This window comes from Oryzias latipes, chromosome 3 (assembly GCF_053564925.1).
Source record: "Oryzias latipes strain Hd-rR chromosome 3, Olatipes_Hd-rR_3.1".
Taxonomy (NCBI): Eukaryota; Metazoa; Chordata; class Actinopteri; order Beloniformes; family Adrianichthyidae; genus Oryzias; species Oryzias latipes.
The window spans coordinates 21,399,776-21,424,609 of NC_136239.1; the positions used below are offsets into that span (position 1 = coordinate 21,399,776).

At 41.2% G+C, this 24,834-nt stretch overlaps 2 protein-coding genes across 2 annotated transcripts; one reads left to right on the forward strand and one right to left on the reverse strand.

The window, feature by feature from the left end:
- Positions 1-319: 319 nt before the first annotated feature.
- On the forward strand, positions 320-16,561 carry slc22a31 (solute carrier family 22 member 31). Its single transcript, XM_023953419.2, has 9 exons — positions 320-889; positions 6,913-7,016; positions 7,257-7,411; positions 12,277-12,448; positions 12,760-12,896; positions 14,576-14,684; positions 14,823-15,037; positions 15,165-15,276; positions 15,351-16,561. Exons 1-9 carry the CDS (start codon positions 455-457, stop codon positions 15,721-15,723), a joined length of 1,812 nt encoding a protein of 603 aa, XP_023809187.1. The 5' UTR covers positions 320-454; the 3' UTR covers positions 15,724-16,561.
- Positions 16,562-16,637: 76 nt separating this feature from the next.
- Positions 16,638-24,419, reverse strand: dpep1 (dipeptidase 1). Its single transcript, XM_004067129.5, has 10 exons — positions 24,152-24,419; positions 23,916-24,042; positions 22,297-22,429; positions 22,057-22,207; positions 21,303-21,372; positions 20,855-21,031; positions 19,722-19,806; positions 19,562-19,637; positions 18,231-18,366; positions 16,638-16,944 (listed from the first exon to the last, which is right to left on the reverse strand). Exons 1-10 carry the CDS (start codon positions 24,277-24,279, stop codon positions 16,771-16,773), a joined length of 1,257 nt encoding a protein of 418 aa, XP_004067177.1. The 5' UTR covers positions 24,280-24,419; the 3' UTR covers positions 16,638-16,770.
- Between the last annotated feature and the right edge of the window lie 415 nt (positions 24,420-24,834).

Here is a 24,834-nt window from a genome sequence, read left to right on the forward strand (position 1 = left end):
AGCTGTTCAGAGGCAAAGTTCCTAAAGTATATCATTGCCTTTAAAAATTCATTCAAGTGAACACGCTGCAGCAGGATGTATTGTAGATAAATAGTTACATATAGAAAAATCCAACACTGCGAACTTCCATTATGGTGAATATTTCAAAATCAATGGTTTAATGATCACAAAACATGCCTCGTTCTAAACTGTGAAGTGAGACTTTGTGGCTTTCCCTGGGTTTCAGTCAGTGAGAAACTGGACTGAATAGTTTTAAGAAGTTTAAACTGGGCATACATTATCGGGGGGGGGGGGGGGGGGGGGGGGGGTCCGGCCAGGCCCCCTTTTCGAAGCGCCACTGCCAAGTCATGAGCGGGATCCCAGGCAGGTCTCGTGCCGTGTGACCCACAGAACCCCGCCTTCGAGTCTACCTGCTGTGGCGCCGCGCGCCTGTTGAGCGCGTGCATTCTGCGTAATGGCCTCAGTACTGTCAGGCAGTTTAAGCTCCCGGCCCTTCATGGATTACGAGACGAGGATCTTCCCTCACCTCGGCGGGTACGGACGTTACAACCGTGTGCTGGTGATTTTCAGCTGGTTCCCCGCCTTCGCGGTCACTCTGAACCTCGTCAGCGGTCATTTTTTCACCTTGATCCCAGACACTTACCACTGCAGATCGGACCCGAGCCTGCTGCCTTCAACTTTACAACCCAGTAACTTCTCCAAGCAGGACTACCTGAACCTCACCATCCCGTGGGACGGTGACTCCGGCTCCTTGAGCCACTGCGAACTCTTCAAATACCCTCCAAATGTGTCGGACTTGTCGGGGAAAGTGCCGCGGGAGAGGGTGTCCTGCACCCGGGGATGGGAATACTCAAGCGCAGCTGGACTTCAAAGTAATATCGTTACGGACGTGAGTAAAGGAACCAGTGATGCAAAAAAAAAAAAACTAATACAAAAATATATAGCATTTAAACCTTTTTTAGTGCAAAAGTCCCCCCTTGTGGGAAGCTCGAACAGCTGTTGTCTTAATGTCGCCACCCTCCCGCCTCTGTGAAGTTTTGCTAATTAAACTCTTTAGTTTTGCTCCAAGATGGCTGCAGATGTCCCCAGTTTCTGTCCATGTTGACTCAGATTGGCGTCAGAATGATTGTCACATGGAGGGGGCAGTTGTTGTTAGGTTCTCTGGTGCTCCACTTTAGTACTCTTTTGAATGTTGGCCTGCTGTTGATAAAAAAAATTCCATTAAAATCAAGAAGTCAGAGGAATGTCTCGTGAGGACATGTCAGAGGTGGGGGTTCCACTGAGCTTTCCTTCAGCCAATCTTTTGGTTTCTTCCCAGCGTCTTGTTGCGCAACACCTTTCTTTCTTCTTTTGGTGAGTAGTGTTTCCCACGTTGACGACACAAAAACAAGGGCGTGTGGCCTCCAAGATACATGTTTAAACTACCCTGACTTTCACCCTGAACTCTGGCTGAAAGCCGCCTGAACTTGCTCACTCTGGGTATGTGGGTTCCAAAAGACCGAATATGAGTTAGCGTACCTACGATGTACTTGGTAACCCTGGGTTAACGCGCGTGCACGGCAAGTACATAAAGACATTCTCAATGGATCGCCGATTTCCGGAGTCACCATGGAAACGCGTGGAGTAAAGAGAGCGCTATACTGCCTGAGTTTTTAATGACGGCGTATGAAGATTTATACGCCCATCAAGAAAGTAATACGGCTGCATCAGCAAAGAGAGTTTTTGCTTGGAGAAAAATAACGGAAAACGCAAGAGTTTCTAATCTCATTTCCATTTTCACTGTGTAGTGCATGTGTATATATATATATATATATATATATATATATATATATATATATATATATATATATATTGCTATATATTGTATATATATTGCTATATATAGTATATATATTGCTATATATACTATATATAGTAGCAACCTGGGGGTTAGCTCCGCCTTCAGCCCCTAAGACTCAGGGGAAGTGGGGAATCCTGATCTGGAAACCATGAGGGAGAGGGCTGGGAACACAAGTGACATCCATGCTGTTTGGCTGTGGAGCATCCAAATATAGGGTTATTGATGCTGTAATGGTGGCTGTGCTTCTCTGCCTGTTTCTCCCTTCCTGAGACTGTTTGGGGTCGTGCGGTGTATGGGGCACTTGCAGCTCTCGTTGAACTCTTGAACTCTCATATGCCTAATTTTGAACCTGCAGATATAGTCATTTTTATAACAATAAAATGAATGAAACAAAAGGGATTTGTATCATGGAACATTATCTTATATTTTTCTGACTTCAACATTACATCACTGACAGTAGTGGTGCTAAATAAATTCATCATCCTCTCCCTCCCTCTCACTCATGGTGCAGAAAGAAAAGTAACCAGTTAACACATTTGGTCAAAAACCCACACTTAAACCCAAATCCGTCCAGACAGGCAAAGGGAATGGTATCCCACAATTCCTTGCGGTGCTGCTCTAACAGCAGCACCAAAGTTACACCCACTTAATTGAATTAATTTGAATGAAAGTAAAATAACTGTCTGATAACTTTTAATTTTTAAGCTGACTTAACTAAAAAATGATTTATCTTAACTGAAGCAAATAATTAAGTTAGATCAATGTAAAAAAGTTTATCTTTCCAATATCCATACATGGTCTTATCACCCTCTCATGGTGGAAAAAGTATTATATGAGCTTCTTCATCCACTAAATAATCTTCAAATGGAGACACCATGCTGCTTCACCTCTCTGAAAAAGAATTAACCTTCAACTAAACCTGCTCCAGACCAGGTTATGTTTAGAGCATGAGTTGCTATGGCAACTAAGCATACCGAAAGCTGAGGTTATCCGCTTCCGTAGCCTCAAACTTACCAACTCACTCGTGGGTGAAGGCAGGGGGCGTCCAGGACAGGTCGCCGGTCTGTCCCAGGGCCACAATCACACACCCAGGCACACTCATATTAACACCTATGGACAATTTAGAGCAACCAATTAACCTATTTAACAAATTAACATTTCATTTTGATTTCTGGAAATTCCTTTTGTTTTCAGAAATGTTTTAGTTGTTTTTTTTGAAATTGTGTTTTGGTTTCTGGAATTTAGTTTTAATTTTCCAGTTTTGATTGATTTTTTTTATTATTTTTTTTATTACCGGTAGTTGTTTTGCTTTTTTAGCCGTTGTGATTTTTAAAAGCTGCTGTTTTTTTTTTTTGCATCAACGGATTTGTTAATGTGATTTGGACTTCAGGGCCACCGTACACAACTGTGTCTGCATTTGTACGTGCGTTTTCCAATTAGCTTAACTGATTTTTTAATACAGTAAACCCTTGTTTTTTGCGGGGGTTATGTTCCAAAAAGAACCCGTGATAGGCGAAATCCGTGAAGTAGAAACCTTTTTCTTTTTTTAAAACTATTATTATACAATTAAATACTCTATTCATTGAAAAGAAAGAACAAACCATTTTACAGGCTCAAGCATTTTTTTCACAAATCAAAGAACTTTAGAAACGTTTTTTTCAACAAATAACTTCTGTACTTTACTGTCAAATAATAATTTTAATCATCAATGTGAACAGAAGGCTTCAAATTGCGGAGATTAGCCCCGCCCACCGCAAACCGAATAATTGGATTAAACGGGAGAAAATGTAAAATGATTATGAAAAAAATAGAAAGTACATTGGGACAAATAGTGACTCAGGTGTTTTTCACTGCTAGTCAGACTGAGCCGCTGCATCCTGACTCATCTCTTCAGTGTTTTCTTCTTTTGAAGCCCTCGGTGCAGCTGTGTTTGTTCGGGAGAAGAACATAGTGATAGGCAGTTGTTCTCGCTCTTTTTCTATGGGTTTTAGAGAAACTCGAAATTGCTAGAGAATTTGCACGTACGTAATGTAAATTTGGCAAGCTGTTTTACGTACGTGTACATATTAAACTGCAACGTTATTGACGCACAGGAAGAGAAGAAGTGGAGTGACTTTTTAGCCAATTAGAATGCAGAACACAATGCACGATGCAAATCCGTGAAGTAGCGAAACCGTGAAAGGTAAACCGCGTTATAGCGAGGGATCACTGTACATGCATATTTTCCGAATTTCTCTGGAAAAATGCAGAAATGATTTTCCAAACTGCCCGTATCAGTTCTCAGTCAAATGTTGTGGCGCGTCAGCGGTGCTCGTCCTTCAGTTTGTTCTCAGAACATCCTCTGTTGCTTCCTCTGTGGGAGGGAAAAGTTTGAAGCTTTCTTGTTGCTTCCTGACATCCTGAACACCTTCACCTCCAACAATGCCTTCCTCTGCCATGATGTCATTTGCAAGGAAAATGGAAAAGCTGAACAACAATAAATATGTCAGCACAATAACAGCGGATGCAATTCGACAAACGCACACTCATCTAGATGACACATACGTTTATTCCATTTCCCACAATTCTTCAATCTAACTAGGTTTTGTCCAATGACATTGTTGGAGTAAGTTTATAATGAAATAAAACCATAGAATACTGCAAAAACATACGTTCATTATAACATTATTCAAATATAGCTACATTTTTATACAATCTTTTGTTCAATGAATAGAAAAGTATTTTTGGCTTTTTCTGCATCAAACATCTGATTCTAATCCTTTTGTTTTTCTCTCGTGCTGTGACTACCATTCACTCTGTGTTTTCTTTTGGGCTGTACCCATTCTCTGATGTACGAGAGCAAAAACGAATCAGATAAACTGGTTTACATACAAAACGAAATCAGATTACTGGGGAGAATTCTCTGTATTGTAATCAGATTGCTCTACTTTCGATCAGTCTGATAAAGGATATCAGATTATCCTGCTTACTCGGCCAGTTTATTAATCTGTTAATGCAAGAACCCAGAGGGTGAGATCTTTGGTGTGTGCATGTAAACACTCTGGTTGTCCTTCTGTGCTCTGGTTTAAAAAATTGCCTTTTCTTATTCTAGATTAGAACTGTTTTTCTTTTCCTGTTTGCTTCCACTAGCAAACCCAATGTATACATTTTTAGAATAAAAAACCTGCTACAACCTCAAACTTAAGAACGGAACCAGAAACAAAGCTTTTTAATTCTCTGCGTTCTTGCCTTCAATCACACTGCTGGCCCCCTATAAAAATGTAACTTTTTTTTTTTGATAAATTCCTGGTCTTAGCATTCTGCTGAATGTTGATTAGCTTGTTTTTGCAAGAGTTTGCTTTATAGCATACAACTGTTGGGTGGTTGCTGGTGTCACCTGTCAAACTTGCTTAAATCATGCTGCTGTCATTCCCGTTAAAGAGATCACTCGTTTAAATAGCCTTTTCCCAGTTAGACAAAAGTGAAGTGAATTGAAAACAATATAGATTCAAAAATATTTTTCTACTGCAAAGTTTAGACGTGACTCTTTTGTTAGAATTTCCAAAAGTTTTATTTTCCTGATTCCACATTTTAAAGTTTCATTGAGGCAAAAAGAAAATTAAAAAGTTAATTAAAAATAATTTTTTAAAAAGTCTAAGTCTGTTTCTTCTCTGTTCTCAAGATCATTTGATCTCGAGAACTTCCATTTTCTTCCATTTTCTAATAATTGTTCCAACAGTTGAGCTCTCTAACCAAGCCGCTTTTTATTTTAGATTGGTTCCTCCCAGTCGTGTTCAGGTGATCAGGCTGGTCCCTGGTGTCCTTAGACAGCTCTTTGGTCTTGGTGGAGACGTTACAGTCTGTCTCTTTAAGGGAGTGGACAGGTGTCTCTGATGCCGATAAGCAGATCAAACATGTGGTAACAGTACAAGCAACAGGGAGGATAGGAATTATTGCTTCAATTCTGCACCGTGATGGACATAAATTCGTTAGAAATCCTACCATTCCTGTTTGCATTATTTACATTCTGTCTCAAAGTTGAAGTGCATGACGAAAATCACAGACCTCACTCGTTATATGAGACAACTTGCAGAATTGGTGACTGAGAATTCATTATTTTCCTCCACTTTAAATATGTATGTGGAAGAAGTAGATGCTTCCATGGGGATTCCATAAGTTAGCAATATGAATGTATTCTAAAAGACTGCCAGAAATTTAAATAAAAAATAAAGAAAGTCGTTTATAATTATGTCAGCTATATGCTGCTCTTATCCAGTGTAGTTCATGCTCATTTAAAATAGTGATTCTAATTCATTTCCACAGTTTACATTCATTTCTGCTAATAGAGAAGACACACAGGATGTTAAGGGGAAGGTGGGAAGCTTTTCAGCTGGATCCAAACCGGAGCTGCTGGCAACTTTGAGCACCCTCTTCTTCTAATGTAATAACAGTGTCAGCAGGCATCTTAACTCAATAAGTAAGAACGTTATCTACATTCTTGCTTCCTCACAGAGATCTTTGTTGCTGAGCGCATGCTGTTCTCTATATTTTGCAAATTCAGATTAATGCATCCTGTGGGTGAGATTGTGTGCTCCTTTGTTTGATCCTATAGTAGTATAGTATATTATGCAATAAATAACCCATTTCTATCCTTCCCTGTTTGAGGACACAGTACTTTTCTGAAGTTTCAATTCTTACAAATGTAATGTAATCAGGAAAGGTCAGCATTTTCAAATTTTTTTTTCTTTTTCTTGTCGTCAAGTCATACCAGCTGCAAAACGACTAAATACAGATATAAATGATTAGATGATAAATGATAAAGAAAATAGTGATTCTGTCAGTGATTTCTTTAGTAAATACTTAACACAAAAAAGCTTCAGTGGGGTCTTTGGAGAGATCCCCATCCTCTCAGAGGATGCAGTATCCTGTGGAGCTGCGTCATGGTTACAGAGCATCCTGATGGTTCTCCCTTTTTGACTGTTGCTCCAAATGTTTCCCGTAAACTATGTTGTATATTGTGGAGCAGATGGACATTTTGATAAATTGTCTCCAGCACCTGGTCATGCCGTCATACTTCTGCTTCTTCTCTGCAGTGGGACCTAGTTTGCAGCAATTACTGGAAGATCCCCCTGCAGCACATCTGCTTCATGGTGGGATGGATTGTGGGATACATTTTTATGGGAACATTGTGCGACTGGTAAGTCAATTATTAAACTAATTTAAAAAGAGTTATTTTATTTTTTTTCATTGACCAGATAAAAAAAAAATTAACCAAAAACAGAGAAAGTGGTTTGTGTCATTACCATTATTTTTGCATTTGGGAACTTAAAGGATATACAAAGTGATGGGAATGAAGGGGGGATGTCTTTTTCTGTATTGCATGATCAATTTTGGGTACTAATATCCAACCTCCTGGCTCCTGTCCGTTTCTGTTCAGGTTGGGTCGACGGCGGGGTTTCCTGCTCTCTGTAGGGCTCTCCAGTCTGTTTGGGGCAGTCGTGTGCTTGTCCTGGAGTCTGGTAGCGTTTCTTCTCATGCGTCTCTTACAAGGCGCTATGCTGGCCGGTGTGTTTGTGTCCTCCTACATTGCCAGTAAGTTTCCAGGTGACCTCCTATATCATAATGACGCCAAATGAAGCTTTCACCATACTGCCTACTTTGTAAAGAATAAAAGTCAAGCAAGTCTTTGGCTCAGCAGTACCACGGATTCCTGTGGAAGTGCTCTATAGCATATTGTATGTTGCCTCAAATGTTGATCCAAAATGCTTAAAAACTCACATCAGAGTTTCAGGAGCTAAATGAAAGGCCTTGGGATGAACATAAATAAGCGACACATGATCTTGACGGCGTATCTTGTTGAGACAGGCTGCTGTGTCAGTCAGGGAAGTCCCTCAACATTCCCGGCTCCCAGTCATGCCTCTTTCATAAGTTTGTCACTTGTTCTGAATGGAAGCGAATCTGTTCTGCTGCTGTTTGTGTTGGACTGTGACTTACATCTTTAGTCTTTCAGAACAGAAAAGTATAAAACACTTCAGTATTTTATTTTTTTCCGGTTGATGTTCCTGTTGGAGTTGTGAGAGAGTTGTTATTGGAGCAGACTTTAATGGGCATGTTGGTGAGGGCAATAGAGGTGATGAGGAGGTGATGGGCAGGTTTGGTGTGAAGGAAAGGAATCTGGAGGGACAGATGGTGGTGGACTTTGCGAAGAGGATGGAAATGGCTGTAGTCAACACTTACTTCCAGAAGAGAGAGGAACATAGAGTGACATACAGAAGTGGAGGTAGGAGTACCCAGGTGGACTACATCCTATGTAGACGAGGTCATTTGAGAGAGGTTATTGACTGCAAAGTGGTGGTAGGAGAGAGTGTAGCCAGACAGCACCGCATGGTGGTGTGTAAGATGACTCTGGAGGTCAGGAAGAAGAAGAGAGGGAAAACAGAAAAGAAGACCAAGTGGTGGAAGCTACAGAATGAAGAAACTTGTGAGGTATTTAGGCAGAAGTTGAGACAGGTCCTGGGTGGTCAGGATGAGCTTCCAGATGACTGGGAAACTACAGCAGAGATTATCAGGGAAACAGGTAGGAAGGTGCTAGGTGTGTCATCTGGAAAGAGGAAAGACGGTAAAGAGACTTGGTGGTGGAATGAGGAAGTACAGGAATGCGTCCAGAGGAAGAGGTTGGCTAAAAGGAAGTGGGATGTAGAAAGGACTGAGGAAGGTAGACAGGAGTACAAGGAAGCGCAGCGTAGAGTGAAGAGAGAGGTGGCAAAGGCCAAACAGAAGGCTTACGATGAGCTATATGACAGGTTAGACACAAAGGAAGGAGAGAAGGACTTGTACAGGCTAGCCAGACAGAGAGACAGAGATGGGAAGGACGTGCAACAGATAAGGGTGATTAAGGACAGAGATGGAAAGGTGCTAACAACCCAAGAGAGTGTACAGAAAAGATGGAAGGAGTATTTTGAGGAGCTGATGAACGAGGAAAATGACAGGGAAAGAAGGGAGGAAGATGTGGTTGTTGTGGAGCAGGAAGTAGCAGAGATTGGAAAGGATGAGGTTAGGAAGGCTCTGAAAAGGATGAAGAGCGGAAAGGCCGTTGGTCCTGATGACGTACCTGTGGAGGTATGGAAGTGCCTAAGAGAGACAGCAGTGGAATTTCTAACAAGGTTGTTCAATAGGATTTTAGAGAGTGAGAAGATGCCAGAGGAATGGAGGAGAAGCGTTCTGGTTCCGATCTTTAAGAACAAGGGTGACACGCAGAACTGCAGCAACTATAGAGGAATAAAGTTGATGAGCCACACAATGAAGCTGTGGGAAAGAGTAGTGGAAGCCAGGCTTAGGAAGAAGGTGGAGATTTGTGAGCAGCAGTATGGTTTCATGCCCCGTAAGAGCACCACTGATGCCATTTTTGCTTTGAGAATGTTGATGGAAAAGTACAGAGAAGGTCAGAAGGAGCTGCATTGTGTGTTCGTAGATTTAGAGAAGGCGTATGACAGGGTGCCGAGGGAGGAGCTGTGGTACTGTATGAGGTCGTCTGGAGTGGCAGAGAAGTATGTCAGAGTAGTTCAGGACATGTATGAGAGAAGTATGACGGTGGTGAGATGTGCTGTAGGTCAGACAGAGGAGTTCAAGGTGGAGGTGGGACTACACCAAGGATCAGCTTTGAGTCCTTTTTTGTTTGCTATGCTGATGGACAGGCTGACAGACGAGGTAAGACAGGAATCTCCCTGGACAATGATGTTTGCGGATGACATTGTAATTTGCAGTGAGAGTAGAGAGCAGGTGGAGGAACAGCTAGAGAGGTGGAGGTTTGCTCTGGAAAGAAGAGGCATGAAGGTCAGTCATAGTAAGACAGAATACATGTGTCTGAACGACAGGGATCAAGGTAGAAGCGTTAGGTTACAGGGGACTGAGGTGAAGAAGGTGCAGGAGTTTAAGTACTTGGGGTCAACAGTTCAGTGTGATGGGGATTGTGGAAAAGAGGTGAAGAGGCGAGTGCAGGCAGGTTGGAGCGGGTGGAGGAAAGTGTCAGGAGTGTTGTGTGACAGAAGAGTGTCAGCAAGACTCAAAGGAAAGGTGTACAAGACAGTGGTGAGACCAGCTCTGCTCTATGGGTTAGAGACGGTAGCAGTGAGACAGAGACAAGAGGCTGAGATGGAGGTAGCAGAGATGAAGATGTTGAGGTTCTCCTTAGGAGTGACCAGGTTAGACAGGATAAGGAACGAGTACATCAGAGGGACGGCTCATGTTGCCTGTGTTAGCGACAAAGTCAGAGAAGCCAGACTGAGATGGTTTGGACATGTTCAGAGGAGGGATAGTGGATATATTGGTAGAAGGATGTTGGAGATGGAGCTGCCTGGCAGGAGGGCAAGAGGACGGCCAAAGAGGAGATACATGGATGTCTTAACAGAGGACATGAAGTTGGCTAATGTTAGGGTAGAAGATGTCCATGATAGAGTGAGGTGGAAAAGGATGATTCGCTGTGGCGACCCCTGATGGGAAAAGCCGAAAGAGAAAGAAGATGTTCCTGTTGGTGCAGAGGCTCATGAAGCTGCAGATGTTTTGTGCGGTTTGTTTCCTCCTGAACCATCTAAAGATTAGTTCATACAGAACAAAACGATCTTTCTTCTTTTCTTGAAGGCTCGCAAACAGCCAAAGGACTTAATACACTTGGTGCTGAAGTCTGAATGTCAGACGGAAAATGTGAGTTCAAAGTCAAGCGTACCTCCGGATGATAAGATTGTCGGTGCTGTGTCAGCTGTATTCATTTCCTCAACATTCAGGATAGCAGCTACATGTGGTCAAAGCATAAATTCAGCTGCTTTTGAAGAAAAAGCTTTGCAAAAACAGAGCAAACAGTGTCAGAACATGATCTGCAAACTACCCATGGACGATGTCTGCTTATGTCAGTCTGTTGATCAGCTGAAACCTTTTTCAGCGTGTCAAAAATGTGTAAATATTACAGCATTTATAGTGTAATAGTTACGTCAGAATTATAAAACCATGAGAAACCCAATACTCTCAAGTGTTTTAGGCTTTTGCTGGTAAGTGTTTCATACGACTGAAGATTAAGTTCATTTAGTTACTAAAATACAATCAAACTGGAGCTCGTGGTCTGACTTGCTTCATACAAAATGACAGCATTTACGTTTTTTTTTTTGGTTGAGTTTTTACACTTTTTCCATTTTGAAATTCCTCTCCCAAGGAAGCATGAAAACGTTGACGGTTCTTTAGGGCCAGTCTTCTTGAGTTTTCTGGGTTTAGGGCGTTTTTCTAGATTTAAAAAAAAATGGTCTAACCGCCCTTTGAAATATTGAATGCCCTCAGAACCTTAAATGAAAGCAAAGGAACATTTTGAATTTCTCCAAAAACTCAAGTGAGTTTGACACGAGCAATTCCTTTTCTAAATCTGGTCCTCAGAATGTCACTCGTCACTCCATTACCTTTTTAGAGGAAACTCTTACATTCTGAGTGGGTTTTTTCTGCTGGACATGTCATATTAACCCAGAACTGATGCTGCATGCTCAAAATGTTCTGCAAAAATAAAAAACCCCAGTCTTTAAGTTGGCCAGAGGAAATGTGATTAAATGAAGATATGTCTTTAAAGGAGTGTTCTCACTGACGGCAGACAGCTGCCTGTGGTATTCCCTCCTTCATTCCAAAGCCGTCATACCCTTTTGACTTCAGGAGCACATGCACTGGCATTAATGCATTAAAAACTGTGTGTGTGTGTGTGTGGAAAAAGCTAGGCTTCATGGGAAATAAATGACCTCAAAGTTTGAGAACATGTGGAGGAGGAGGTTTAATGCTGTAGCTGCACCGTCTTGCATGTCCTGTTTCGATTTACCTCCAAATTTCTGACAGATCAGAGCAGATGAAGCTCAGATGGTTGAGGTGGGAGCCTTGGGGAAGGGTCTCAGTGATTTCTTTCCTAACCCGCGTCTCCATGATGAGCAGAAGGTAATAAAGGGGAACGCTGGGATGTGAGCAGGAAGTGGGTCGCTGTTACCCCTCCAGACACACCTGGACTCGACAGGAAGGGAGCGTGAAAAGGATCCGTGGTGTGAGTGAGGGAGGTTCAAATTCAGTTAAAGCAGCAGGACAGACTCCCAGACCAGATGGATGTTCCACTTTGGGCTTAGAAATGACTTAATTGGACAGTTTGATCTTAAAGTGCCACTCCAATCATCTTTTGATCTATTTTCAAAGTCTTCCTAGTGGTCTTTTAATTATGATTATGTTGTTTTTAGCCCAAAAAAGTTGTTTCCTAAGACATACTTTCTACATCATTTCATTAGAAATTTGCCTCCGAGTTGTGGATAGATCTGCTCCCTTTATAGGTTTTAACAGTGTTGAGCTCTTAATGTTTTTAAGTCCTCTTGTGGGGGTAAAGGGGTTTAACACACCCTCCATTACTGGTTCAGAAAGCGTGTTTTGGTAAAAGTGTGTTTTGTCCTCAGGGCTGGAACTGTGTGACCCTCCCAGTCGTCTCATGGTTGCCATGGTGGGAAGCTTCGTCTCGGTGTCTGCAGAGCTGCTGTTACCGGGCTTCGCCGTTCTGTGTCGCGATTGGCCCATTCTTCAGGCGGTGGCCACTTTGCCGTTGCTGGCGCTGCTGTTCTCGTACTGGTGGTGAGTGTTGTGTGTGTTTGTGCTCGTCGTCGACAGAGGCATTGTGGGAGGTTTTCTTGCCCAAATGAGGCTTTATCGCGCTTCTCGGCGTTTGATGTGGTGAATCAGTTTGTAGCTGCTCCAGTTTGAAGATCCCACCCAAACAGACACACCTTAGTCCACATGTTGCTGCACGAGACTGAAATGTTCGTCTGAAGTTCCTTTGACTTCTGCAATCTCCATGTTCCTCTGCTTTACCGGAGAAAATGTGCACAATGTGTTTATTTTTAGTGGACTGACTTTCCTGACATGTCAGAGTTCTTTATCTGCAGCTGTGCAGCCGTTTTTCCTGAATCTCCTCGTTGGCTTCTGGCCACGGATCAGATTCCACAAGCCAAGAAGAGTTTCCTGGAATTTGCCACCAGAAACGATGTTTACCTGGATGAGTTCTTTCCAATGTTGTTGGCAGGTAGAAACACACTCATAAGCACTTAAATATGAATGCGCAAAATGCTTTGACCATGCATGTTACGGAAAACTATCTATCCCTGCAAAGTTAAAGCTATTTTGTCGTGCAAACAGCTGGAAAAGATGCCCCACCCCTGGAACACGGTGTACAGAAATGAGAGAGGAATGCTGTCAGTAGTATTGACAGCATTCGCAGGCTTGCTATGTACTTTTTTGTGTTTGTTTGAGCTGCCGTCAGAGGCAATTTTTACTGTTAAAGTGTCAACTGTCCACGAGTTTATCAACCAAGAAGAACAGATCAGCTCCATAAATACAAAATAAAAAACGTCATCAGAATTCACTTCCTCCTGACTTACTGTGAACATTGTAAATCCATTTCTATTCATTTGAAGGAAGCATCCTATTATTTGAAAGATTTCCAAAGCCTTTATTACAGTATTGTAAGTTGAACCAAAACGCTGTGCCAAAGAAGCAGTTAGAAGATTATTTACTGCCTTAGTGATATTTGCAGTTCGAGGAGAATGTTGGGACAGGATCTGCTGCTCAATGCAAACCTTAAAATCTGCTGCTATATTTTTAAAGAAAAGAAAGTTTGCAGTATAACACATTTCAAAAGTGCCTTCATAACAATTAAGACCATGTCTGAGGTCATCCAAACCCAAAGTACCCATAGTACAGTTCAGTTGGCTCGTGCGCATAAGCGAACTGTGGCGTGGTCCGGTTTGCAGAGGTGGGTCGGAGCACGGTTCAGTAGACTCTGGGCTGATTGCTGAACATGTCAAGACCCGTTTCAGCAACGCTAAATCATCCACGACACGATGGAGGTTGATCATAATAGAAAAATCTAATTGTGCTTTTAGGTCATCATCTTCGGCTGCAGATCAGCTCAACACTAACTTACTCAAGGTTTGAAACCTGTGATTTAGGTTTAATGTAATGCACTCATAAATGTACAATTTAAGAGTGGAACTATTCATTTTAACAATTCGATTCTGATCATTTGTGGTCGCCGGTCAGATTCAGAGTCAATATTGGATCATTTTGAACAATCCGATTCACTGAACTAAAATAGATCCAGGACATCTTTATCCAAAACTTCAACCAGTGTGACTCAGAGATAAATACCTGAGTACTGAACAGTGCAGGTAACGTTTTCCAGATTCCTTGTGTTTCTTAAAAGATTATCAAGTGTATATTAAATATGTGTACAAACAAACAAGTACACAAGAATTGATGATAAATTCATTCACATTTTAGTTTCCTAAAGTTCAGCCCACTGTTGTTTTTCCATGTCAGAATAATCTAAAGGGGAACATTATTAGAACATTCTACCACACTGTATGGTCACATGACTTTGCTAAATTCAAAGTCTTTCCACACATTGGACTGGAATGATGGATTGATTGTTTTTTTGATGACATCACATGTGTGTTGTCCACTGCGGTGACACTTGGTTGTTTCAAAGACACCTACCATGCCTCAATCCAATCAGATTATGGATTGGATTGATGGATTGATCTCATTTTGAAACTGTTTTTTCAATGGTTTAGTTCAATTCTGCCTCAGACAGATCGATCTGGTTGGATCTTAGGAATAGAAATCAATTCATCGATTAATTGTTACACCCCTAATAACTAATAACTTTCTTTTATTTCTTTTCTCTACTGATTTTTCTTATAGAGATGGATTCAACGTATGGAGAAGACTGTCGACCCAAGTTCCATTCAGTTCTGGCGTTGCGTCGGACACGTGTTATGTGGAAGAACTGTCTCATTCTAAGTTTTACTTTGTAAGTTTCCTTATAAACTTTTCATTAAAATAAATGCTAACTTATGTGGCATCAGATATAAACATTGTTCCTTTTTGGCTCTAAATTTCGTGTTTGGTCCATCCAGCAGCTCTTGACTTGATCTCTTTTGTCCTGCAGGTTCATTGGGACGGGCATCCAGTACTGTTTCACCAGAAACCTGCACAACTACAACAACAACTTCTACTTCACCTACTTCCTGCGAGTGATAGCGGGGGCACTGGCATGCATCTTTATATGCTTGTCCGTCAATCACTTTGGCCGGCGGGGGATTCTTCTGCTCTCTGCCATCGTCACTGGGTTGTCCTCGCTGCTGCTGCTGGCGCTCACACAGTGTAAGCTAAGAGCTGAGCTCGCCATTCAGGTTCACAAGTCTCGCAGTAACCAGTGCCGATGTGAACAGTCTACAGACTCAAAGCTAATTAATGGCTGGTTTGATGGTTAATGTCTGTTCTGTGCCAGACCTCCATGACGGCCTGGTGCTGGTGCTCTCTGTGCTGGGTTTGCTGTTCTCTCAGGCTCTCTCCATGCTCAGCGCCTTCTTCGCCTGTGAGGTGATGCCTACTGTAATCCGGTGAGTATTTTGAAGCAATGTGGCTCAGTTTTTCCCCCGGTGAGAATCGCTGGACTCTGTTCTCCTCTCCTCAGAGGGGGCTGCCTGGGCCTGGTGCTGGCAGCGGGTTGCGTCGGCATGGCCGCCTCCTCCCTTATGGAGCTGCAGAGCAGCAGCGGCTACTTCCTCCACCACGTCGTCTTCGCCTCCTTCGCCGTCCTCTCCGTTCTCTGCATAATGCTCCTCCCCGAAAGCAAACGCAAATCTCTGCCGGACTCCCTGAAGGACGGTGAGAGCCAGCGGCGACCGCCCCTCTTCCTGTCGCGTTCCGACAACATGCCTTTGCTGCCCACCTGCCAGCCTTTGTCTGAGTACAACCCCGATAACTACTCTAGACTGGCTTCTGCCACGAGGAGCATGTTGACCAAAGACAGTCTGCCGTACATGATCGCTCCTGAGATTCTCTAAAATAGGATCTGGAGTCAGAGCAGAGGACTCTTAGACGACAGGAGCACAGGTCCACAGGAAGCTCATTTTATAACTGTAAAGACTCCTACTTAATCACACCCATTTTCCCAAAGATTCCTCTAACTCCCACTAAAAACTCGTCACAAGCTGCTCAGCTCAGCTGAGACCTGACCTTGGCCAGGATACCGTGCACTTTAGAGCGATCGCAGTGAGTCTTTTCGGGAACTCTCACGTTCTTCTTTCTGTGCCAACCAAGAGCATCAACAGGGCCGGCTCAAGGCATTGTTGAGACGACTCAGGAGACCACCTGATAATGCAGATAACTGTGCCAAACCTGCTGTAATGCGTATATTTAAATGATGAAATGTAACTTTTCTACAGAAAGGAGTACTTTTCATTGGATAACATGTTTACCTCCTCAGAAACAATTCTGGTTACAAACCTTCAGAGTTTTCGGTTAAACCTTGAAGTAAGTAGACTTAGTGAAAGGATGATCACTCTGTGACCAGAGGAAAAATAGACAAACCACTGAATTGTTGGTGCTTCTCATCCGTTATCTTCTTTTTTTTTTAATTTAACGTGAATTGTATTTAAATATGAAATGCCAAGCATCTAAGATGTTGCACATGTTTAAGCCTATGTTACTGGAGCTGTTACTTTTAAGGTCGACCATAGTGTGGTCATGTGTGTTTAAGCTAATGTTCTTGTTTCACTCCTTCAGTCAGAGTCAGATCTGTTTTTGCACTCAATGCCAACACCATCATTTTGTATTCTACATGTTGTTCTGTATGTTATTCTGCCCTAGAAATATTAACACTTTTCTGTTTAAACCAGGAAACTTTATGGAGCCTTTTTATTGTAGTACCACCTTTTAAACACTAGATGGCGCCACACATGCACACAGACTGCAAGAGTGGCAAACTACCTTATTTATTTTCTTTAACAAGACAAAGTTGGAAAACATTTCTGTCATAAAAAAAGGATGCAGAAAAAGTTCAAGGATTTTTGTATTTGAACATCTCAGGCTAATCAGCTCTGATGAGCGTGTTAATTGGTAAACATGGAAATGTGCAGAGCCAGTGGGAGCAGAAGGGCTGCTGTGCTGACTGAATGAGCAGCTCCAGCATCTGTGTAACCGAAGCTCGTCCTGCAGGGGTTCTCCACCTCAGAATACGGGATGGGCACGTCATCCGGCGCCCGGCTCGTCATGTTATCACGGACCTAACGGGGAGAAGGCACTGTGAAGGGGTTCCTGCACTCGCATGTTCCTGCCTTCAAAGCATCACCACAACCTTTCAAGCTGCAGCTTAAGTTTGCCTCTGAAGGTTCCAGTATCCCTGCTTTACCCCAGGGGGAACAAACAAGGCTGCTACCTGTTCTGCCTCACAGATGAAGGTTCCCCTTGCATACGTTCATACTTAAAGTTAGTGAATCAAAAACCTGCTTTTAAAAGTGTTTTAACTCTGCTTTCAAAGAAGACGCTTTCAAACGTCAAGTTATACTTTCGTGAGGAAGAACAAATGACATGAACAGCTCCAAGTCAAATATCTGCACCAAAGAGGAACAACTATGAAGCTTGCAAACCAGCTGCAGCTTCCAGGGATTTTTCATGCTAAATTTAAAGTGGTGTCAAAACCACGGTATCACTTCTCCTCCTCTCTAACACAAACTCCCAACACCTCCATTAGATCAACCGATGATACCACAAAATCTGGACTCATGAGTCTAGAGCAGAAAGCCCTCACAGAGGGATGCTCTTGAAACGACCTAAAGGAGGCAGAGGACATTTTTCTAATGTGGAAAAAAGGCAATCTTTTCTAAAGTCACAAGTTGTAAATTCCTCTGATTTGTTAACATCAGACACAAGGTCTGGAGAAGCATAACGACGCCTAGACGTCCTCCAGATCCAGAAGAAGAACACCCTGTGCTGGTGGCTAATAGCTACCTGCCAGACGGCACAGCTCCCTGTGTTCTGTCTGGCGGGGATATACCGGGCATGCTCAGATGCTGCAGGTTACAACGCTCTACAGAAAACTCTAAGAGGACATCATGCCCCCCACAGGGATCACCATCACCAGAGCTAATCTTTAACAATCATAAACACACTACTATCAGCACGAACTACAAAACTTGTTCTCTAACTGACATTTAAACTCTATCGTGGAGATATGTTATTTACAACCTAATTAATGTGTGATACCTGCTTGTGACCAGGATTGTTATTTTGTTTGGTCGTTTTCTCCTATTTTCCATACAATCTATAATGTTAATTAACAGACTCTACACCATGGATTCATGCATTTTAGTTGCTGTTTGTGTGATTTTAAAGGCTCCCACCTGAGATCAGGAAACACCAATAAAGACTATGTACTCTACTATTTCTTTCAAATGTGCAGAGAAAAGCTTAGAGGTCATGAACATCCTCATCCCGTGTGACCTGAGTCGTCCTTCCCGCAGCGCTTGACTCTTTCACAGAGCCCGGGGTTGTTTGTGCTTTGAGTCCTCACCCTCTCAACCTCGCTCATGACCCGGAGCAGGTTGTTTCCAAGAGCAGCTTTGACTTCCTCGTCAGTCCAGCCTCTCCTCAGCAGCTCAGCCACCAGATTTGGCACTTTGGACACATCCTCCAGACCCTCTGGTGTTCTGTGAGCAGGACATTAAAGAAAGGGGATTCACTGTTAACTGAACATGGAACCAGGGGTGGATTAGTGGACAGACGGCAACAACTCCGTCTGTCATTACAGATTATTTTATTTATTTGTTGGAAGTAAAAGTACAATAAACGTGTAGGGGTCTGGTCATGTATGTAATATGTTTATTTAAAAAGTGGACCGAGAATAACTAAAGCTGCAAAATTCAGTCTCTCAGATTGTCTTCTGCTCATTCTTCATTTGGGCGTGTCCCTTTGCCTCATTTTAAAAGGCGGATGGTTTTCAAAAGTTGTTCCAAAAGAGTAATGAGCACAAAAACTTCTCCCTGAATAATAGTTTGATTTTTTTTGCTTTAGAGTCTAAAACGTATGGCATCAGCCAAACGACAAATAAAATTACTAATCAGAGCTTAATTAATGAGCAACTTCACTTTTTCTAGATAATAAAAGACAGAATAAAAAGGAACAAAGTCTTATTTACTCACCATGTCGATAACAAGGCTTTTTAAAAATAAAAGATTCAAATGGGAAATGCAAATTATTTGTCTAGTAAAAAATAAGACTTGTCCAAAAAAAAACATTGTATTTGATCTTTTCTAAATGTTCTTTAGTCACCTTAATTTTCCCTCTTTTGAGATTTTTGAATCCTTTGGAAACACAAACATTTAAACATACACTCTGTTCATTTAATACATTTACTGCTGCAAATATGCAATTCCTGTGATAAACATTGTAACGAAATTCACCTTTGTTGCTTGTTTCAAATGATGCAGTCGATTTAGAGAAAAGCTTTGTCATTGATGAAGGGATTTTTCTTTCAAAATTAGATGGACATTTTTTCATTTCTTTCTTGTGTTTTTACAAGACACTATTTAAAGTTTCCAACAAACTTTATTTGAAAATATTGTTTATTGAATCCCAGTCAAATAGGAATTTTTGGAACCATGCTTCCCCCTGCACACGTTTGCAAAGTGTGACCTCTTCTGCAAGTTAACCTCTGAATGCAGCTGCTGACCTTCACCAGCCGGAGATGAACACTAATCATACTGTACCTGTACAGATCATTTTAGCTATTCATGTTGAGGTGCACTAATATTCATTATGAACTCTCTGTTGTGCTTTATAAAAACACATTATAACAAGTGGCTTATGGGAAAAAAGAAAAAAAAAACGGGATTAGAAATTTACCTGGGGACTCCATCATAATCTCCACCAAAGCCAATAATCTCAGCTCCTCCCACTTTTTTAATGTGGTCAAAGTGATCTGCGTGGAAGAAAGAACGACTGATAAATGTCAATGATCAACCAGCTTTTACAGCAGCTGTCCCCTCACAGCGGGGCTCTTTACCGGCAACGTCTGAGATATTGGCTTTCTGGCTGCAGGTCACGTAATCATTGTAGAAGTTCACCATCACGATTCCTTTCTTCTCTTTCTGCAAAGACAAAGGGGAAACGCTCAGCGAGGAAAATCAGTCTTCACAAGCGCCCCGAGCTGCCATTTTCTAATATAGAAAAATCTTTTTTTGGCTTAATTTTGTTTAAAGATCTGCACAGGACCAGCAAATTGCAGGACAATCAGCCTGCTTTTGTGCATCATTTTTTAACCAACAAACAAAGCATAGACGTTATGAAAAAACTTTTCTTTGTACAATTGAAATCCTGCGGATCTTCAATATAATTTGACAACTTCCAAGCACTTCTGCTCAATAGATAATTCTTGGAGGTAAAATAATCTTACCTTTATTTCCAAACCAGCCAAAAATACCCCAAATTTCCCCTCGTGGGATTATTAAAGTACGTTGAATATAATGTGATATAAAATACAGATTAAAATGTTTCCCTTTTTGAAAGTTCTGCTTTGTTTACAGGCTGACAGGAAATGGACTGATGTTGATCAGCTCTGTTTATCCATTTTCTAATGATATGGATGTCTGAGGTTAGCTGAAATGGGAAAAACAAATTCTCAACAATAAAACGCTTAACTTCATGATCTGAAACCCAAATTGCACATATCCTATTATTATTGTTTGACAGAGCGGCTATTGTCTTTTAAATCTTAAATGTCTAGAAAATGTCAAAAGATGTCCACCTTCATCCTGAAAAGTATAAATCTAAAAAACAGGAAAAGTTTTCACCTGATAAAAAATAATAATAATAATAAGGCACAGTTTTTGTTTACACGTGTCATGAATCCAGCTGTTTCAGAAGGGATTGTTTGAGGTTTTTTTTGTAAAATCTTTACAACAAAAAGTGTCATTTGTTTGCTATTATGCTGAGGTCAATTTACAAATTTAGTTCTTTATTCCACAAATGAGCTTCTGTCATGATAGCGTTCCTCCAAAGCAGTGAAGAGGCCTGAGTGAGTCTTTTATTCAGTAATTTATGCCTGTTTGTTGTTGTAGCAGAGGGACTAAGCTGAGGCCTGCATACAGGAGTGTTCTGGAGGGCCTCTGCTGTGCCTCTGATCCCACTTGGACTCACCACTTTGAGAAGAACCTCGTCCGGAACGTTCCGGCTGTGCCGGCACACCGCGTATGCAGAGGAGTGACTGAAGATGACCGGGGCAACAGACAGGGAGAGGGTCTGTTTCATCACAGACACCGGCACGTGAGCGAGGTCGATCAGCATCCCCAGACGGTTCATCTCAACTATCAGTTGCTATTCAGGAAAAACAAAATCATACATTTTACCAAAGAGTGTCAGAATCATGCATTAAAACTGACTTTGGGGCAAATTATTCTTTTGCTCATCCTTTGTGCCTCCCTCACACGCTGCTGTGACCTCTGTTAAAAATTGCATTGCACTTTCCAATCCCTTCAAGACAATAATATCACGCTAAACCTCTGTTTGTGTTTGGCTGTTTTACATGATTTTCTTATCATTGAGAAACCGATCTTTCTCCTTTTCCACTCTTTCTCTCTAAGCTGACCTTTCCAAAAGGTGACAGGCCGCCGCTCTGAACCGGGTCTGATCCATCATCCACACGCCAGTTATCTGCCCTGAAAGAAAGAATAGTTTACACACAATCTTTTTGACACCATGAATACATTTGTTTAGATTACTGTGATTTTTGGTCACTGTGAAGAAAATCCCAAAGCAGTTTTTTTTAAAGAAAACTAGATTTATTTTCAAATGTGATCCAACAGTTTTTGTCTAAATAGAAGAGCTTTACTGCAGGAAGCATGTCGTCAGTGATGCCCTCCGCCTTGTAAGTCAGTCGTCTCTAAGCTAACAGTGTCACACAGCTGCTGGAAACGGTGAGGTTATGGCTGAATGAATCAGAGTTTTGGATTTCAGACATTCTGATGGTCTACCAGAACGTTCCGGCAGAACTCCCAGGTACTCTCCACAACAGCAATGTACCAATTTCTAACTGACCTAACCAGTGTTTGAGGAATAAATAACTTTTTTGGTCCCAAATAACATTTTTTTTTTGTGTTGTATTTTTGTTTATCAGTAGTTCTCAATTCATCAAGCACCAATAACTAAAGGTTTTATTGAAAATGTTTTTCAGTACTGTTGCAGCGATGCTTGTTTTTGGAAACACCTATATATAGATAGTTAAAAAGACAGTTATATGGATAGAGAGTGAGGGAGAAGATAAATGATAAAGCAGAATCAATGTGGCCTGAGTGCAAGTCATTTCAATGACACTGATTTTGTCCTCTTGATGATGCTCATACCAGGGTGTGTTGCAGGAGTGTGTCAGGGTGAGGTAGCGGACCCCCAGCTGGTACATGGTGCGCAGGGTACCCAGGCTGCTATCAATGGAGTGGCCTCCCTCCACCCCAATCAGGCTGGCTGTTTTATTTTCCTTGAAGGCGTCCATGATGCCTGTGCATGTGGAACAGGTGGAGCAGCGAAGCAAGCGTGAACACAGCCACCTGAACATGTGACATTACCGACCGGGATGAAAGCTTCACCTTGGCTCGTGGTGACGAACTTGAAGGTGTCTGGATACTTCTCACACATCCTGTGAACCACATCTATCTGCTCCAGCGTTTGTCTGACCGCATCTTTGTACTGAGTTTCACAGGGAACATATGCCGCCCAGAACTGAGGGAGCAAGGGGACACCATGAAAATGTTTCCTCAACACTGTTCATCCACTAAAAGCATTTCAAACTGAAACAACTTTAAAAAAAAATCTTCCTGACTCCTTTAAAGGGCATTAAATGTCATACCTAGAAAAAAATTATTTTAAAATAAAGTTGGTTTTTGCCTTAAAATCACTTTGGAAAAAAAAGCTAATCTATACGATTTAAAAACCCAGCAATGAAAATCATGATTTGGGTGTTTTCTTTATATGTTCTTGAAGCATTGTTCTCACAATGTAGGACATGTATAAAAGAATTTAGGATTAAAATTGCATTTATGAGTAATTCTTTTATTTCAATCATGATGGAGCAGGAGCAGATCAAAATTTGCCATTTGAAAAAACTTTCTGTTGTGACACAGTAACTGAAATGGGTGTGTTTAGTCTTCTGGCTCCACTCTATTCTGATGCATCTACTTGTTGAAAAATAGATTCATGTACGTCATAGTTTTACTGGTTTGAGCTGACATCTGGCTCAAAACTGCACAGCTGAATAGCTTCAACATTGTTCGCCATTTTTGTTGCAGGCTAAAGTTGGCTTTAGGTTGTGAGGGGCTGTAAGCTAGCGAGAGAAAGTGTAAACAAAAGAATGATGGGATATCAGTAAAGGGTTACTTTCACAACTCAGAGGGGAATCATTAATGATTTTCTGCACTATGCAGAAAATAAAAATCTTCGAAAAGAAAACAGGTTTTTAGATTATGCCTCAAAACTGTATAATTTTGATTTTTTTTTTTTATTTGATTTGAGATGGTTTATTTCAAGCAATCACTGAATAATGCACAAAACAATACAAGAAGCATTTATACATTCATTCAAAGACGTATCAAACTTAGGATAATTAGATATTAAACCAAAGATTGCTTGAAAGGGAGTGGAAGGAAGTGAATTTATATAATTCCACCCCTGCTCTACTGTAACCATTTTATTACATGATTTATCATTATCCGGTTCATAACTTTTCATCTGTCATCAATGCCTTACCAACACAGTTTCAGGTCATTACGTATGCTTAAGTATCAATAAATCACATGACAATGATAAGTTAATTCATAATTATGTAAAGTAGTTATAACTGTTTGTATAATAAAATACCACATACAGATCAGTTATCTAAAATATATTCTGATTGTTTTCCTTTTATGATTAAAAACAATAACACTATCAGAAAATAAACATAACAAATCATGACTTTTTGGATCAAGTGAACTAATATAATTAGAAATCAATCATTATTACCATCTTCAATAATTGATTAAGCGTTTTTTTTATTTTTTTTATTTTTTTATAGTAAGGTATTGTTTTGACTTTAAGCTGGTCTTTCACTGTGTGTGCGGCTCAGCCTGAACATGGGCAAGCTTTTCTAACAAAGAGATGTGTAATGCATCAGAGACCCCCCCCCCCCCCCCCCTCAGTGGTTGTGTGCTGTCTGTATGTGTGTCTGTACCTGTGCACCGAGCCGCCCCTCTTTAATCTTAGGAATGTTGGTGTGTGTTGTTTCCAGTGTGTCAAGATTAACTTTGTTGAGCTGATTGTTGAACTGCATTCGAAGTTGCCAAGGCAGATCGTTATGGCTAAAAAAAAGAAGAAACAATAGAAAATTGGCATCAGGCAATCCTCATTTAGCTAGGATCTTGACTGCAATTGCAGCTTTAAACAGAGAAGGTGCAGAGCAGGACCTACCCGTCGATGAGTGGGGTCTCAGACATCAGCTGGTAAGCCCTGATCAAGTATGGATCCTCAGCCAAGGTCAGGTCAGAGGAACAGATCCACAGTGACAGACATAAAGCTACAAGAACCTGCCTCCACATTTTTTTTTTTTTTTACTTTTTAACAAAATACAGTGATTGGAAAGAACTTCTGCTTTTGCCCTCTCAGCCTTCAGCGTTCAGATCATCTCAGCTGGATCCCTCCTTCTCCCACTCTGTCATTTCATTTGCAGCCGTCATAAATGCAGTTTACTAGCTTAAATATTTGCACATCTGTCATCCTTCACATGGTTTAGTTAATCAATAATTTTATTTTTACCTGATTTTATGAAGATTATAATTCATGCTGACTTGGACAAAATGAAACCGGCAGTTTCCCAGAAGACCAGATAAAACATGGATCAATATGGGAAACCTGCAACAGCCTTTAAATGGTTTATACATATTTGTTTATAAAATATTACTATAAAAAATATGATGTGGTTTTCTTTTCGATCGTCCTAAATGAACGATGGACTATCATGTTACACAGTTAGGTTATACAGCCTGGAGTCAAAATGGGGAATGGGGTAAAACTAGCTCATAAACGAAAATTACATTTGTAAGAAACTACAATATTTATTAGCATCCCTGATTGGCAGATGGATACACCAATTA